The sequence below is a fragment of the Ciconia boyciana genome, chromosome 21, assembly GCF_034638445.1.
Source record: "Ciconia boyciana chromosome 21, ASM3463844v1, whole genome shotgun sequence".
NCBI lineage: Eukaryota > Metazoa > Chordata > Aves > Ciconiiformes > Ciconiidae > Ciconia > Ciconia boyciana.
The window spans coordinates 2,072,306-2,089,355 of record NC_132954.1 but is presented as its reverse complement, the minus strand read 5'-3'; the positions used below and the strand labels follow the sequence as shown (position 1 = coordinate 2,089,355).

General features: G+C 61.2%; 1 protein-coding gene across 1 annotated transcript in view; it reads right to left on the bottom strand.

Annotated features, from left to right (window-relative positions):
- SDC3 (syndecan 3) overlaps positions 1-14,128 on the bottom strand; it is a 45,146-nt gene extending 31,018 nt beyond the window's left edge. Inside the window, exon 1 of the mRNA XM_072885046.1 lies at positions 13,904-14,128. Coding sequence (XP_072741147.1) covers positions 13,904-13,990 — 87 coding nt within the window. The 5' untranslated portion in view covers positions 13,991-14,128. The remainder of the gene's footprint in view (positions 1-13,903) is intronic.
- Between the last annotated feature and the right edge of the window lie 2,922 nt (positions 14,129-17,050).

Sequence of the window (17,050 nt, the reverse complement as noted above, 5' to 3'; positions counted from 1 at the left end):
CTTAAGGACCGCAGAAACCAATTGGTTTCTGTACGATCACGGCTTTTTCCATTAAGAAAAAAAAACAACAACACAAAACAAAACACGTAATCTACCACTACTGAGCATCTTCCTGCTCGCAGGCGTTTCAGCAGCGTTCACCTGCGGGTCTGAATTGGGGACGGCACGGGGAAGTCCCCGAGGGGATAAATGCCGATATTTATTTTGCACTGCGTTGTTTCCCTCAGCCCGGGCAGCTCTCAGCAAATATCCAGGCAGGAAGGAGGTTTCTGCTCCATCTTTCTACAATAGCAAAGATTCAAAGCAGCTTTAGCCTTCTGGTGGAAATACCCCTTCCTGACACACTTTGTGTTATTTGTTCAGAGCTATTCAGGGCTTCCAGTCCCTGCTGTTGAAGAAAAACTTATTATTGTAGAGGGAAAATAAAAACCACCTCAACCAGCTCTCACATATAGTCCCTGGAAGCAGGTGAGGAGCAAACCACCAGTGCAAGAGGAGGGTGTTTCACTGCATCTGAAGCCTCTTTTTTTCCATCCAGAGTAGTTTGCTTTAGTGCCCGATGGCCGAAAGCATGAGAGGAAGAGACAAAAGGAAAGAGATAAGTGTTCTGCCCAGCCAGGGAGGACTGAGAGGGAAGGAAAGAAGAGAAACCTCTTCCTTCTGAGGGTGGGTGGGTCAGTGCGCTGTCAAACGTACCAGCATCCCCACGGGGGGACGGGTACCAGCATCCCCATGGCAGGACTGTTGAAAGGACCAGCATCCCTGCACAGGGATGGGTACCGGCACCCCTGCAGGGGGAACTGTCGAACGTAACAGAATCCCCGCATGGGGACGAGTCCTGGCATGGGGGACTGTCAACCGTACCAGCATCCCCACAGGGGGACTGTCAAGCACACCAGCATCGCCGCATGGGGACGGGTACCAGCGTCCCCAGGCAAATACCACCCAGCTACACCCAGGACCCAGCCTCACCATCGCGAGCCCTGCAACTCGTCTTACCCACAACCCAAAAGCCATAAGACCAGGAGGAAAATTAAAGCAGGGAGAACTCCATCCTAGGGGAACACGCTCCCAGGGCACCGGGAGGCTCGTGGCTCCCCGGCAGCCACCAGCAGGAGAAGCCACGGGGCTCGTTTCACCCCATGCTCAGCCTGTTTCCCTGGTGAGATGTTTCTGGCCTCTGTACAGAGCAAGGAAGAACCTCTCCACGCAGTGGCCATCTCCCACCACGCAGCGTGTTTTCCTCAAAGCCTCAGCTCCACGAGTCGAGGGATTTGCCTTGTGCTTGGAAAAGTATTTCCAGCTCTTAAGTCAGCAGGCAAAGCTTGAAAACAGGACCCCAAGAAGCTCTCACAGCCCAGGGGGTGAAGGAAATAGACCCAATGTTTTGATTTCACAAAATGCGAAAATTTTCATGCGGGTTTCACTACTGGTGTGATCGCACCGGAAAGGCATGCCGTCGCAAAAGCAAACATAAAAAAGTCAAGACATTTACTAGCCTGAAACACCAACCGACCCTTCATTTTCAAGTCAAAACAGGCCAGCTTGTCTTCGTAACAGGTTCTTTTTTTTTCCCCAGGAAACACTTTTCTACGCTTCATGTCCAGGAAAATGTAGCTTTGCAGGCCCCCCTCCCTCCTGCCGTGGGCAGGACCCGCTGCCACCCCCGGGCAGCGCCCGCTCAATGCCCTGCTGGCCGTTTCACCCAGAACTGCTCTTCCTCCCCGGAATTCCCCTCCTGTGATTTTCTTTCCTCTTTCTCATACAAGCAAGGTCCAAGCTGTGCCGTGCCAGGCGCTCGGTCCCAGAGCCACCCGGCCGGGGCATGCAAACCCTCAGAGCTCTCTGCCAAGACAAGCCCTGGTCCCCAAAACCTTCAGTAATGCGAAAAGCCCCGACCCACTCCCAGACCCAGACCACGCTGAACCTCCATCTTCTGCCCCAGAGAAGGAGCTGTGCTCCTCAGCCAGGTTAAAATCTTTGCAGAAGGAAAGAAAAAAATCATGAAAACCCACTAAATCACTGGGTTTTAGGCAGGGAAATGCAAGGCTTGAGCAAACGAGCATGACCCTCGAGCCCTGCTGCCTGCCAGAGGACTGGGGATTTTTTCCCTGGAAGATACTGGGTCAAACAAAGCAACATCAAATTCCCCCTTATCCGCAGGATTTGGCCTGTTTCTCCAGGAGCGCCTGCTTTCCCTTATCGCCCGCCCCATCCTCACCCCCGCCGCAGCCTGGGGAGGGGAAGGACCCGTTTGCACACGATAAATCCCACTGTAGCTGCTGAGGCACTGGGGAAGTTCAAGCTTGGGGCTTCCCTAATTAACGGCGGCCAGAGACACGCAGGAGGCACCGGCCCCGCTCCAGCCTCGCTGCAAACACCAAAAAGAAGAAGGAACCCAATTAACTTCTCGGTGCCCTTTCATTTTAAGTCAAGATTGAGTTTGTAATGTGCTTGGGAGAGGCACAAGATTGGGTTTTCAGACCGTTTGGTTCTCCCGGTTATGGGAGGGGGGTTGGAGCTTGTCCCAGCCTCCAGAGCCAGAGGAGATGGGAGAGCAGGAGGCAGGGAGCCTGCAACCCCGGCTGGGATGGGAAGTACTCGGAAGAGAGCTGGAATAACACAAACCGTGTTGTTGGGGTTTTTTTTTCCTCCTCTAATTGCTCTTGCTATTTTAACTGAGACAGACATTTCCTTGACGATTTTCAAGGGCTATAAATGTTTTATGTCCCTTTCCTCTACGCTCAGACAGCAACTTTTGCTGATGCTCGGCGTAAGCAAGACCCGGAGCGGAGCAGCTGGGTGCTGCCAGGGTGCAAAGGGACGGGGACACCGGCTGCAGCCCCGTAGCCACATGGAAAGTCATCATCCCTTCCAGCCACGTCCTCTCCTTCCCCCCGTTCCTAGAAGGGGATCCCACCACCCGGCCTCCGTGCAAGATGTCTTTCTGCTGCAGAAAACTATATATAGTGCCTAAACCCTTCGGGGGCTTTGCTGCTCTCCGAGATATTTATAGCTGGAGGCAAACTCCAACTGCGCTCGCTGGGAGCAGCTGGAATTGCACCAGGAGAGGCAGGATCCGGCCCGTGCCTGCAGCAGGGCAGTGGGCACGGGGGTGAGCATCCTGCCTGGCACCCAGGATTGGCCCCAAAAATGCCGGTCTCCTGAACTGCCACGGGAGAGAAGGTGCAGGGTGCTTACCTGCCGGGGGCCAGGGGGGGTTGGGGGGAGATTTGGAGGGGTTTTGGCCAAATCTGGAGCAAAGAGGATGAGCCACAGAGCCGAGAGGCTCAGGAACAGCCCAGCTGCTGGTCTGTGGCTCCTATCCAAAAAAGCAGACACCCAACCCCAACCCATTTCACCAAAAGCATTTCCCAGGGGATGGAAAATCCACCCCTTGCGGCCCCTCGCCCGCTCCGAGCATCCAAAGTGGAGCAGGAGGGAAGAAACCATCCCTTCTCCCAAAACCTCGGCGTCCAGCCCTGCTCCTCTTACACACCCGGCTGGGGGAGGGCTCGCACAGCCTAATTGCTGGCAGCTTGTCCTCCTCACGTCCTGACTTTAATGCAGTCCATCAGGAAAAACACTCCGGCTGAAGGAAGGAAAATAAGGGGGGAGAGGGATGAGGAGGGGGACGCCCGGCTGCCTGCGGGCAGCAGCCATTTCCTGAGCTGGGCGATGCAAAAACCCTACGGCACGAGGCAAGCGGGGATGAGGGGCAGGTCGGGAGCATGGGGGCTTTGCACCCCAATCCTGCCCGACGGAACGCAGCTGCTCCCTGCCCTGTCCCAGCAGCCCCAGCATCGCTGGCAGCGTGAAGCTGTCCGGCATGGATTCATGGATTTGCATCCAGGGGTTACAGCACTGGGATGCACGGGCCGGGGGAGTCAGCCCGGCTGCAGACGCATCCTTTGCTTGCGCTGGAGCTGGCGAGAGCAAACAGGGGGTTTGGAGCTGGGTCAAAGAAAAACCCCCACGTTTGGGTTCCCAGGACCCTCTCCCGTACCGCCGGGTGCTTTGCAGCTGGGATGGCCCCAGCCAGATCCTCAACGTCACACCGGGCTGGTGGGACCAGTAGCCAAAAAGCTCCTTGGAAAAAAAAAAAAAAAAAAAACACACACCACACACAGAAATAAACTCTTTTTACCAAATATTGCGTCGGAGTCTATACAGAGGAGCCCATGGCGTTGATCTTCCCCAGTCCCTTCACTGGTGCTTTTAGCCCAGCACAAAACCCAAGTGCTCGAGGGCTGGAAGGGAGCACCCAGAGGAGACAGCCCCAACCATTTAGACCCAAAAGTCACTGTTTAGACCCCAAAACTACTCCTCTGGCGGGAAGGAGGCAGGACCTAGAGCTATTGCTTCCTTCAGCCCCAGCCACCCCCTGCCTGCTGCCTTCCCTTTACAGCTGGTGTAATTCCAATTTCCTCTCAGGTCGGGGCGCGTTTGAAGCTGCATTGCTGCACGCAGAGCCCAGCCGGGCTTTTTTTTTTTCCACTTCTTTGCACATCAACTGAAAATACTCAGAGGACGTGCCCCTCGCAGACTATTTCTGGGTCTCGTTTGGGATGCTACAGACATGAATAGAGGTCAGTTGTCTGCAAAGCAAGCCCAAACTTTGGTAAACAGCAGCCTTTGCACACATGTCTCCGGTTGGGCGAGTGTGCGCGTGGCGGGGGTGTTTCGTGAGCGTCCGGGGAATCTGGAGGATTTCGTGCCGGCAGAGGGGGATGTCTTGCTCCGAGGATGCAGACCCCCATGGCGCATCCTCCCTGCTGACTCTTTGCAGCCCCTTTTTACTGCAAGAGTAAGCAGGCACGGGCTGGTTGAGCTCAGCCCAAAGGCAAGGAGACACAGCTGCTCCAAACGCGGTGGGCACTGCTGCGGGATGCCACCGGTGGAGAAGTGTCCGTAGGGACGCGTACGTCCCTGTGAGGGACGATGAGCCAGGGACCAGCCCGTGGGTACCGGGCCATCCCTGCAAACCCAGCTGTGCCCATCTGATCCCCACGCCACGTTCAACGATCCCCTCTCTCTTCCTCCACGGTAGCAAGAGCTTTCCCTCCCACCCTCCTCCTCCTCCAGCCCTTGGCTGGGTGTTTAAGAGCTCTCGCCATGGAAAATAAAGGGATTCAGGATGCTCCACGGCCAGGACCTGTTCCCATCCAGGACCAAGCATCCTGGATGGAGCAGGGCTGCGATGATTCCCCCCGCATGAAGAGCATCTACCCACCTCCGCACGAACATCCCTGGGGATCACTCACGGTGGCTTTAAGGACATCTACGTAGGGACATTTGGGGATGGCGTGACCCACGCTGCAAGGTCCTGTGCATGGCTTTAAACGCCGCAGCCTGGAGATGGGACAGGCACCTCGAGTTGGAGGGGCAGGCATTAATTAATCCCAATTAAAGGCAAAAAGGGATAACCAGCTGCATCACCTCAATTACAGCACCGAGGGATGTGGCTCATAACTAACACCCCAAAAATCCAGAGGGTCCTGCCCAGCAATGCAAGCCCCCACAGCCCCAGCACCCCAACACCGCAGGAGATGCCCCAATGCCACAGGGGACCCCGAGGAGCCAGGCCAGCTTGCTAACCCTCCCTGCAGCCCTCTCCCACAGCCTAATTGCAGCTTGCCAGGCAGCTAACGAGCAAGTTGCACCCAAAACAATTATTTACTGATAAACACAGAGAAACAGCTCCTTTCAGTGCCAGGAGAAAACAAAACCAGCAGATTACAGAGGCCGGGTGCTGTATCCCGGGCGGCTCTGCTCACCTGAGCATCCCAGCCCGGTGCAGCTCCGCCACCTCCAGCACCTGCAGGTCCGCAGGGAGCCCGCTGGGCTGACGATGCCCCGCGGCCACTAAGCCCAGCACAGGACCCTATGTCATCCCAGCTCACTGCCCTCCATGCCTCGAGTCCTTCTTTGATGCCCAGCTCCCCGTTTAACACCCCGGTTTCCCCATCAGCAGAGACAGGTTGGCGCACTCCCTAATTAACACCAGGCTAATTAACCCCAGGATCCCACCCAGGTTTGCAATCATCTGACAGAGGCAATGGCAGCAGCACAGCACGGGACGCGAGGCATGCATGCTGGCGGGGCACTGACTTGCAGCCACTGGTGGCTAATTAGGGCTTAATTAGCACTCATTGGTGCCACGGGAGCACGAGGAGTGGGTGCTCCAGGTCGCAGCCCCCTGGCACCCAAGCACGCTGCTCGGGCTGGGGTGCACCGAGCTCGTCAGGCCTCAGGCAGAGGGGAGCACTCTACAAAGCTGATTTATTATATTCTGCATTATCTGTCCCAGAAGAGGAGGTGAGAAGAGGTGACACCTGCGGTGACACCGGCCAAGGACCAAAGCACCCCAACGTCACGGGGACACGGTGGACATCTCTCCCAGCGCCTCCAAAAAACAGAACCTTGCACTCCGAGCAGCCTCCCGGGCACGGGTTAAAGCATTGCTGGAGCTGCATAAAATCATCCCGTTTCATCAACAAATACCTGGCAGCTCTGGGTTTTTCCACTGGGCCGGAGCCAGGGCTTCGGAGCTGTTTAAGTGCCGGTCCCTGCCTCCTCCCCACACTCCCCGCAAGTGCCATCTCCGGTGACACTCAGCTCCGGCTCTTAAAATACCCTCGTCCTGGTGGCAGGAGATTCCCACGACACCCTCACCTGTACATGCATTGAGCAAATGCGTGTACAGCCTGCGCATGAGGGAGAAGGACAGCTGAAGGCTGGATGATGCTACTTGTGAAAAAGCCCCCAAAATGGGGGAAAAAATACATTATTCCAGCTTCCTCTGATTAATCTTTATGGGGTGCGATGGAGACGGTTCCCAGCAGCATCTCGGGGCACAACAGGCATCCCTAGGCCAGGCAGCACCTAGAAAAGTTGTTAGGAGCCCGGTGGACCCAAATTTGCCTTAAATGAGCTGGAAATGGTGGACTGACATCTAGTTTGGGGCAGTAAAGCTCTTTGCATGCTCCGTGCTGGCACCACTCGCTGCCTCTGCAGGGAAAACTGCTCTGGGGTAGGAGAGAAACACAGGGGCTTTCTGTTCAGTTATAGCTTTCCTTGCAAAAAATAAGAAATAAGATTTTTTTTAATGCCCATTTTGGACCAAAACTCCCACTATCTTTCCCCAAAATGCAGCCCTCTGCTATATTTTTGACATTTGCTAACGCGAGCATCACTTATAAACCAAGCCAAACTTGCACTCAGGACTGCCCGCCCTTCTCAGCAGTTATTCAGCCTGACCAACGTGGCCCATAAAATAGCTTCATTCCCCTCCTCCTCCTCTGGAAAACAGCATTTTTTGGCAAATAAACTGTTTTGCCAACAAGTTGTGCTCTGTGTTGCCTGAGAGACGATGCTTCTCCTCGGCTCCCGCCTCCTCCGCCCCGATGGGCCCTGATTTGGGTCCCACATTGGGGCTGCAGCGGTGGGGACACGTGCCCGGGCTCCCCCACATTGAGGTTTTTTTCCCTCCCCTCTTGCTAAAATAATCCTTGTTTTGCCATCGGCCGGGAAAGAAGCAGCAGCCCTGAGGTTGCTGCTGTTATTTTTGTCTTGAAATAAATAGTTTGAGCCACGGCCAAGCTGTTCCGAGGGAGGGAGATGCTTTGCATCGTGGCCGCAGAGATGTAAACACACGCAGCCTCCGTCTCGGCGGGGCCCATCGCGTGGCTGGGGCAGAGCGAACATCCCCATCAGAGCGGAGAGGGATGAAGTTGCCTATTCTGGGATGTTGATGTGGAAAAGGGGGATGCAAGGTTTGGGGAGCATCGCTCCCTGGGTGGGGACCGCAGCAGTACCCGTCGCTGTTCACCCCAAATCAGTGCTGTCCCCTCCATCTGCTCAATGCATCGCATGCACCACCACAGCTGGCTTAAATACTGATTTAACCAGGGCCAGAACTAACTTTTTGAGCCACTTTTAACAAAAAGCCTTAAAAGAACTAGCTCTAAAAATGCTTTCACCTTCCCAACAGCAAAAAGGAGCATTCCTGTGCCACCCGCAAGACCCCAGGTTCTATCTCATTCCTTCCTGACCACAGCAAGACCCCAAAAAACACAGTTTGGGGGGGGGCGGATGCTGCAACCAGGCTCAGTTCAGCAGCCCCAGGAGCTGCCCTCTGCCTGGACCCAGCCACATCCTTCCCCCCTGCCTTGACCCCCAGCAGAAAGGCTGCTCCTGTCCTGCCCCGCGGGGCTGGGCACAAAGGGGGGCCTTTGCCCCGCGCTTTGCACACGAAGGTCGCCGAAACGCTCGGGAGCTTTGCACGAGAAGCTCGGCATAAATGTCAAATTAATTAACTGGGAAAGATGTATGCGTTGCCACAAAAAGCCCTCTGTTTCGCCCCGCCGCCCTTCCTCCCACCTCCGCTCTCCCCGGAGTGGGGCACTGGCTGCAGCTTGTGAAAGCCATGGCCGGGGGAGGCAAAGGACCGCTGGACACTCTGGATGGCAAATATTTTTTCCCCCTCTATAAAGCACCTCATCAAGGGAACAGGGAAAAGCACAAAGCGAGGGTGGAAAAGCTGGGAAAACCTCTCTGGCAGCCGCCGCTCCTCCCTCCGCACACGTGTTGTCGCACCATCTCCAGGGACACGGCCGGCGACGGACGAGCATCTTCTGCCGGGGCCAGGCTGCCACTGCCGGGGTGAAAAACAGAGGCACGTCCCCATTTCTGCCTGCGAGAGGCTCGATGGCATCACCCGTTTTGCAGGATAAATCCTTCTCTGGCAGCTCCCCGGGGTCCTGAGCCAAAGGAGCCTCCTGCGGGCACTAACCAGAGCGGGGAGGATGTAGAGGGAAGGGGGGCGATGCGGGATGCTGCGGATCAGAGCTCCAGCGAAGGTCCCTGCCCGCTGCGCCCAGGGGATGCCAAACCACACGCTGAAGTGGGTTTCTCCCCCCAGATAACTGCTTCCCATCTCCTGAGTGCCGAGGCTGGGTTTGCAGAGATGCCGAGTGCCGGGTACAGGCATTGAGGAGCAGAACAAAAGCAAAAAACACACCTAGAGCCACGCAGGGTGCAAGGATGCGATTGGACTCGGCCTCCCTGCCCCACTCCGAGCGTGGGGAAAGCTCGGTGGGACGAGGACGTGGGTATAGAATTAACACCCCGACCTAAAACTATTTTTAAGTCTTTAAAGGTTCAGGGAGGGAAAGGCGGCCGTCCCCCAGGGCCCAGCCCCGGCTTCGGTGCCTTCCCGGCTGACCAGCCCGGCGGGGTTTGGTACCCGGCTCACGTCGCGCTGGGGACCGGCATTCTCCTGGCCTGGCTGCCGTCTCCCAGGGCTGCCACACGCGTCTCCCAGCCGCTCTTCCGAGAGGAAAAGGAGCCTTAGGGACACTTGGGGACTTAACCCCCACTTCGCCCACGCCACAAACAGGCAGGGACAAGAGGTGCCAGTGGCCAGAGGACCCTGTGCCCCTTGAGAAGCTCTGGGACCCTTTTTTTTATTTTATTTTTTTCTTTTTTATTTGCTCAGTTTCCCATGAACTTGCTTTACCTCTTTCTCATAAGAGGAAGGAGCTGGGTGCTGAGCACAGCTGGATGGGGAGAGCTGGGATGTCCCTACAAACAGCGCTGGGTCAAACCACCACTTTACCCCAGCTCACACCAGGGAGTGCAAATCGACCCCCCCGGGAGCCAGGCTGAGTCCTAGCAAACCTGTTACATGACACACAATTTCACAGCAGCCCCCAGAGCACCCACAAACCTCAGAAGGGAAAGACCTCCCGCGGCCCCAGTGCCGGGCTGGCTACCGGGGAGCTGCTGGCCCCAGACCACTGGCTAACATCATGGGAACAGGGTGCCCTGCAAACCCCCAAGCCCCCACGTCGGTACCGGTGGGACCCAGAGCTGCGGGGGATGCTGAAACCTCCAGATCCTCTGCAGGGGGAGGTGGATGCTCAACCCCAAACCTCTGCGGGGCCGTGGGGCATGTCTGGGTCCCACGTTCCCCATCAGCCCTCCGGATTGAGCCAAGGGTGGGTTTTAAGGGATTGCAAGGAGCAAGGGATGCCGGACCACATTTACCCTCGCTGGAAGAGCCCCATGGAAACAGGCTCTGGGACTCAATCAACATCACCTCCCGATACCCTACACAGAGGAGCAGGATGAGGCTGGCCCCAAAGCAGTGCAGCCCTGGGGCCGTCCCAGGCAAAGCTCCAGCGGGGACAGGGACGTGAGCCACCGGGACCTGCGGAAAGGTTACAGCTAATCAACGCTCTCAGTAATTAAGGTGACAAGTTGATCCCTAAGCTCGCGGCTCGGCCAGCCAGCCGGGGCCAAGGCAAAGCATCCTTCCCCAGCACACCGAGGGACTCGGGGTCCCCGGACCGGGGGTGTCACACAGGGCTGGCTGGATGCACCGCTCCCCCCGCATCTCACCACAGCCCAGCACCCGGGCCACCCTCGCTGATTAAAGCTCATCAGCCCATGCTTTGCCTGCATCTAATTAACGTGAGCAGTGCTGGTGGCGCTGCCCTCTCCCCCTGCCCGCTCTGTCCCCAAACGGTCCCTGATGCCGCTCGGGCTGCCAGCATCCCAGCTGCCCACTGAGCCCCTGTGCGGAGGAGGAGGAAGAGGAGGAGGAAGGAGCAACCCCCCCAGTCTGCGTGTGGTCTGCAGGGTGGGGAGCAGCCAGCTCTCCCAGCTGTGCAGAAAACAGACTGCTCTTGGATTCTCGGGTGTCTAATAAGGGGTTGAGCTCACCACGGGCATGGCTGAGGCAGGGGCTCCTCTCCACCGAGCTGCCTGGATCTCCCAAACAGGTCCAGACCTCGTCCTCTCTCAAAGCGGTCCGTAGACGGCTCCAGAGCGATGAGGCAGGAGATGGGGGTCGGCAGGGATGGACAGGGTGCGCTCGTGAGCTTCACAGCCCTGGGGAATCCCGGCCAGAACCAAACCTGCGTGTCCATGACACTGTTGGGAAAACCTACCGCCAGATCGGGTCTCGCCAGGAGAGGCAGCCCCTGCCCCGCAGCACTCCCACAGCAGCACACGAAGGGTTAAAGGGACCGATCCCAGCTTCCCCAAACCCGGGGCCAAGAGGGATCACAGCCATCACGAGATCAAAGGGAAGTGCTGAGTCCCGGGAGACTCGTTATGGTTCCCAAATGCTCCAGCAACGCCACGTCCCTGTGCCGAGGCCGCAGCCCCCGTCCCTCCGCGCTCCCCCGGGCCGGGGACAGGGAGATGCAGCGCTGGGCCCGTCCCAGGGAGCTCGTGGGCTCGGTTCCAACGGGAGCCAGAGTTACTTGTCCCGTCTCCGCAGCGCAAATATTCATTAATTCTCCGGGTGCTGCTCCGGAGAAGGGCTCCCTGGTAGGGACCAGGATCTGGCACAGGGTTTGCCGGCAGCATTACCCAGTTGCCTGCACAACCTCACTGGGGGGACGGGGACCCCCAAATCCATCCCCCATCCCATTATCACGGCAGCCAGCTGGGATGCACCAGAGCTGTGCCAAGTCATTGCTTCCCATCCCGGTGAGCCCAGGGAGAAGCCGAGACTTTGTCCAACAAGACCGAACGATTTAAAAGCTTCAGCGAACGGAAGGGGAGAGAGGAGAGACCTCGGTCCTCTCCAGGTGAGGATGCCTGATGTCCCCTGGAGCATCCCTCACAGGGGAAAGCAGCCCCCTCCCTCCCCGGGCTGTGTCCCCCCAGCCCTGCTCCATGGTCCCCAGGAGCATCCCAGCATCCCATCGCCTCCCATCCTGGCATTTAACAAGCCCGTAACCTTTCCTGCCTAATTATCCTCAGTAAATGCCAGCAACCGCCCGCATCGTCATCCACCAGCCGGCAACTAAAATTCCCCAAATGAGGAAGGGGGAAAAACTTATTGGGGGGGGGGGGGGAGCGAGCAGCCGACCCCACATCTGCCCCGGGTGTTGGAGACGCCGGTGTGGCCACACACACTTCTCGCTGCCGTGGGCGCCCAGCGACGGAATCGCGGCAGAGCTCGGGCTTCCCCAGATCAATGGCAAAGCGCAATATTCAGCTTAATAATCTGCCCTTTGAAACACCGCGCAAGCGGCCGCACGACATCGCCGGGAGCCACAATATTTATCGCCGCTCGCATGAGTAAATCACGCACCTGATGGTCTTCGCAGTAACAGCTCAGCAGCCTCCTCAGAAACACCGAAGTTGCATCTGGCTCTTTGGGAGGGGGAAGAACGGCTGCCGGGAAAGCCGGGCAAACACCGTGCATGCACCCGCTGCCCCGCAGAAATGGGGGTGCCAGCCACGGCACCCACAAACCAGAACCCCAGGAGGATGGGGAAGAGCTCTGGGTTATTTAATGCAGCAGGTCGTGCGCTGGCGAGCAGCCAGGCCCTGGGACTTCTTCCCCTCTTGAAGAGAGGAAGAGGAGGCAGCCTTCCTCCCATTCCTCCCAGAGCGGCTGCGTCTCCCAACGCCCTGGAGCACAACCGGTTGCGTGGGAAAAGCATCTCCTCGTTGCAGGAGGATCCTTCCCGTAGAGCATCACCCAACAGCCAGCGCCCCGCAAAGCCACCCTGGGTCCCCCAAATGCTTCCATAAGCGGCTCACGGAAGAGCGAGCGCTGGGCAGGGTGCAGGCAGGGCAGGGTGCAGGCAGGGCAGGGTGGCTCCAGTGGAGGGTTTCCCAGCCGGAGCGTGGCGGCGGTGGGAAGAAGAGGTTTTGGAAGTGCCACGAGAAACCACGGACACAACCCCTTCCTCCTGCCAACGTCGAAATCCTCTCCCGTGAGCTGGGAAACCTCCTGGGAAGAGCCTGGGCAGCGAGGGGCAATGCCGGTGCGGGCAAGGGGCAGGCAGCAGGCAGGGCTTGCCTGCATCTCCCCTGCACAGGGCTGGAGGTGCAAGAGAGGGTCCCGGGGGCAGGCGGGGGGGCAGGCGGGGCTCGGTGCCTGCAGGGCCGGGGCAAAACCCCCCAAGTTACTTCTCCCACCGGAAAGCGGGAGTGGGCAGCAGCGGGATTTTCCTCCCTCTCCCCCCCGCGGGGTTATTTTTAAGGCGTGTTTCCCCACGACCTTCAAACGGCATCTGCCTGCGTCCCCCTCCCCACGCACCCGGCAGGGCCCCGGCACCCGCCTGCCCCCTCTCCCCGCTCCTGCCCCCCCCTGCCCGCACCCCGGGCCGAGCCCCTGCCCCAGCACTGCCCGGGGGGCACCGGCTGCTGCCTGCGCTGCCCGCGGGGGCCTGCGGCTGTGGGCGGGGGGGGGGCGCAGGCAGGGGGGGTGCAGGCGGGGGGGGGTCTGGCGCGGAGCAGGGTGCTGGGCGCCGGAGCCCCGCGGGAGCTGGGTGCCCCCCCCAGCAGGGTGCGAGCCCCAGGGTGGGCAGCGGAGTCCCAGACCCCCCAGCAGGGTGTCGGCCCGACCCCACCCCAGCAGGCAGCCGGTCCCCACTACCCCCGCAGGGTGCTGGCTCCGGGACCCCCCACGCCGGGCGCGGGGGTGCCGCCCCCCCCCGCGGGCTGCCGCTGCCAGCCCCCGCCCTCCCCAGTCGGGTGCCGGTCCCCCGCACGGTGCCGGTCCACCCACGATACCGATGCCGGTCCCAGCCCCCCGCCAGCTGCCGGTGCCCCTGCCCGGACCGGTCCGTGCCCGGGGCTGCTCCCACGTCCCCCGCCGCCAGCCTCAGTACCGGTCGCCCTGCCCGGGGCCAGTCCGTGCACGATGCCGGTCCCATCCCCCCCGCCCCGTGCCGGTCCACGCACGATACCGATACCGGTCCCGCGCCCCCCGCCCGGTGCCGGTGCCCCCCGCCCCGTGCCGGTCCACGCACGATGCCGATGCCGGTCCCACCCCACCCCCCCGGCCCGGCGGCCAGTCCGCGCACGACGCCGATGCCGGTCCCCCCCTCGCCCCCCGCCCGGTGCCGGTGCCGGTGCCGCCCGCACTCACCAGCGCGGCGCGGGCGCTCAGCAGCAGCAGCAGCACCGCGAGGCTCCGCAGCCCCCGGGGCGCCGGCGGCGGCACCTCCCCGGGCATCTTCCTGCCGCAAGGACGGCTGGCGGCGGCGGCTGCAGCGGCGGCGGGAGGCGGCGGCGGGGGCGGGGAAGGGCCTTTGTTGCCGCCGCCCGCGGGAGGCGGTGTGGGTGTGGGTGTGGGTGTGGGTGTGGGTGCGGGCGCGGGCGCGGGTGTGGGTGCGGGCCGCCGCCGCGCCGCCCCGCGCCCCCGCCCCGCAGGAAGCGCCGGGCCGCCCCCCCCCGCCCCAAGCCCGGTGTCCCCCTCCCGCCCTCCCTCCCGGCCCGGCAGCGACCGCCCCGCCCCGCCCCGCCCCGGCCCGGCCCGGCCCCGCCGCCGGGGGAGCCCCCGGACCCGGCCCGGGGGGAGCGGGATGGGGGGGGACACCCTGGGGTAGATGGGGGGGACCTGGGACAGATGGGGGAACCCAAGGGCGGATGAGGGAGCCTGGGGCAAATGAGGGGGGACCGTGGGATATATATGGGGGGCTCTGGGGCAGAGCGGGGGGATCCAGGGGTAGGTGAGGGGACCTGGGGGCAGATGTGGGGACCCAGGGGTAGCTGGGGGTACCCTGGGACAGATGGGGGATCCAAGGGTAGATGGGGGGACCTGGGACAAGTGGAGGGGACCCAATGGTAGATGAGGGGGCCTGGGGCAGATAGGGGGACCCTGGGGTAGATATAGGGGGGAACTGGGACAGACTGGGGGGATCCAGGGGTAGATGAGGGGCCCTGGGGACAGATGTGGGGACCCAGGAGTAGATGGGGGCAAGGGTAGATTCAGGGGGACCAGGGGCAGATGAGGGGTACCCAGGGATAGATGAGAGGAGGACTAGGGCAGATGGGGGGACCTGGGACAGATGGGGGACCCAAAGGTAGATATGGGGGAGACCTGGGACAGATTGTAGGCACGCAGGGAATCTGGGGGAGCAGGGGCAGATGGAGCAGGGATCCTGGGGCAGATGGGGGAAGCCAGGGTGGACGGGGTGGTGCTGAGGCAATGGGGCAGTTGGGGGGCCCAGGAGTAGATGGGGGGACGCAGGGGAGTATGGGGAGGGATCAACAGGCAGATGGGTGGGGCCCAGGGGCAGATGGGGGGATCCTGGGGCAGATGGGGTCACCTCAGGGTGGATGGGGGACAGGAACCAGGGGCAGATGGGGGCCCTGGGATCTGCCTCCAGGCTGGGCCCCCCACCCTGCCCCGCTCCCTGCGCCTCCCCTCCGTGGGGCCCTCAGTCAGCCCTGCGTGGGGGTACGACCCCAGAGGGGAAAATCCTCCGGGCAGAGCCGGGACTCGCTCCCAGCCGCATGCCCAACAGCTTGGCCAGCCCCACAGCACCGTGCCTCAGTTTCCCCTTTCCAAAAAAGAGGGATAATGGAGGGTAAAAAAATGGGACCAGCGGACAGGGCAGTCCCTTGTCATGGCAGCGACTTCCGTGTGGCTGATGGGTGACCCTGGGGTGACTTTGCTCCAAATTTGGGTGTTCGGTCACCCCGATGGGCCCGGGAGGCAGTAGCTGTGGGTGAGCTGGGAACAGACGGTATGGGATATAAATGAGTTGTTTCTCACACACGTGTAATTCCTCCTAATGGCTTTCACACGCTTTCTGTGAAAAGCCTAAAAATATACTCAGATTCTCATCAAGCACCTCATCTGAATGCAAAATGCACGCCGGGAGGGGGTCAAGGGGGGAGCGGGGGGGATTACCTGGAATGAGGGGCGTTGCCCTCCCAGCACCGCCGGGTTAGGAGGGGAAATCGGCCAAATTTCAGCTAAAAATGGAGCTGCGGCCCCCGGACGGGGAGAGCTGGGCCCGTCCCGCGGCGGAGCTCCCTCCCCGGGCCCCGCTCGATGGGGAGCCCAGGGCACCCCTCCTCTTTGGGGGTGTGAAACATCGTGGGGGGGGGGCTGCCTCGGGGTCTTCACCTGAGCCACTTCTCTCTGGTTTAATTGTGCTGTAATTAGCAGGATCCAAACTAATAATTAAAAAAAAAAAAAACCCCAAACAAAAGGTGTATTAATTTCATCAGCGAGAAGCTGGCGGGGGGTAAAACGCGGGGCAAGGCTTTGGGTGGTGCAGAAACACCGCGGGGATGGGTCGGGGTCCTGGGGGTCCCTGGGGCAGGGGAGGGGGACTCTGGGCAGGAGGGGGTCCCTGGGGCAGGGGAGGGGGGTCCCTGGGAGAGGGGATAGGGGGCCCTGGGGAAGGGGAGGGCCGTGGGGCAGGGGAGGGGCCCCTGGGGGAGGAGGGGTCCCTGGGGGAGGGGATGGGGGCCCTGGGGCAGGGGGATCCCTGGGGCAGGGGAGGGGGTCCCTGGGAGAGGGGATAGGGGCCCTGGGGAAGGGGAGGGCCGTGGGGCAGGGGAGGGGCCCCTGGGGGAGGAGGGGTCCCTGGGGGAGGGGATGGGGGGCCCTGGGGGAGGGGATGGGGCGCCCTGGGGCAGGGGGGTCCCTGGGGCAGGGCAGGGCGCGGAGCGGGGCCCGGGGCGCGTTGCCGGGGCTGCACCGCCCCGCCGCGGCCGCGGCCACCCCTGCAGCTCCGCCGCGCTGCCCCCGCGGGACGGAGCAGGAGGCCGAAGGCCCGCGGGGCCCCACCCAGGGGCCGTCGCCCGCGGGGTGGCCCCGAGGCGCGGAGGAGCGACAGAGGTGCCCGCACACGGGAGTCGGGGTCCCACGGGAGGGGGCCGGGGGGGGCAGGCGCTGCCCGGCTGCCGCGGGGTCCTTCTCCGCCCCGCCGCGGCCCCGCTGGAAGCGGGAGAGCTTGTTCCGTCAGGCCAGGGTGCGCGGTGGATCCCGGACGATGTGACAGAACCCGGGTGTCGTGACGGACCCCGGCTGACATGACGGTTTATGGCTGATGTGATAGATCCCGGCTGATGTGATGGACTCTGGGTGTCGTGGTGGACCCCGGCTGACGTGATGGACCCCAGCTGATGTGTTGGATCCTGGCTGACGCGATGGACCCCGGCTGACGCGATGGACCCCGGCTGACGTGATGGATCCCGGCTGACGCGATGGACCCCGGCTGACGTGATGGATCCCGGCTGACGCGATGGACCCCGGCTGATGTGTTGGATCCTGGCT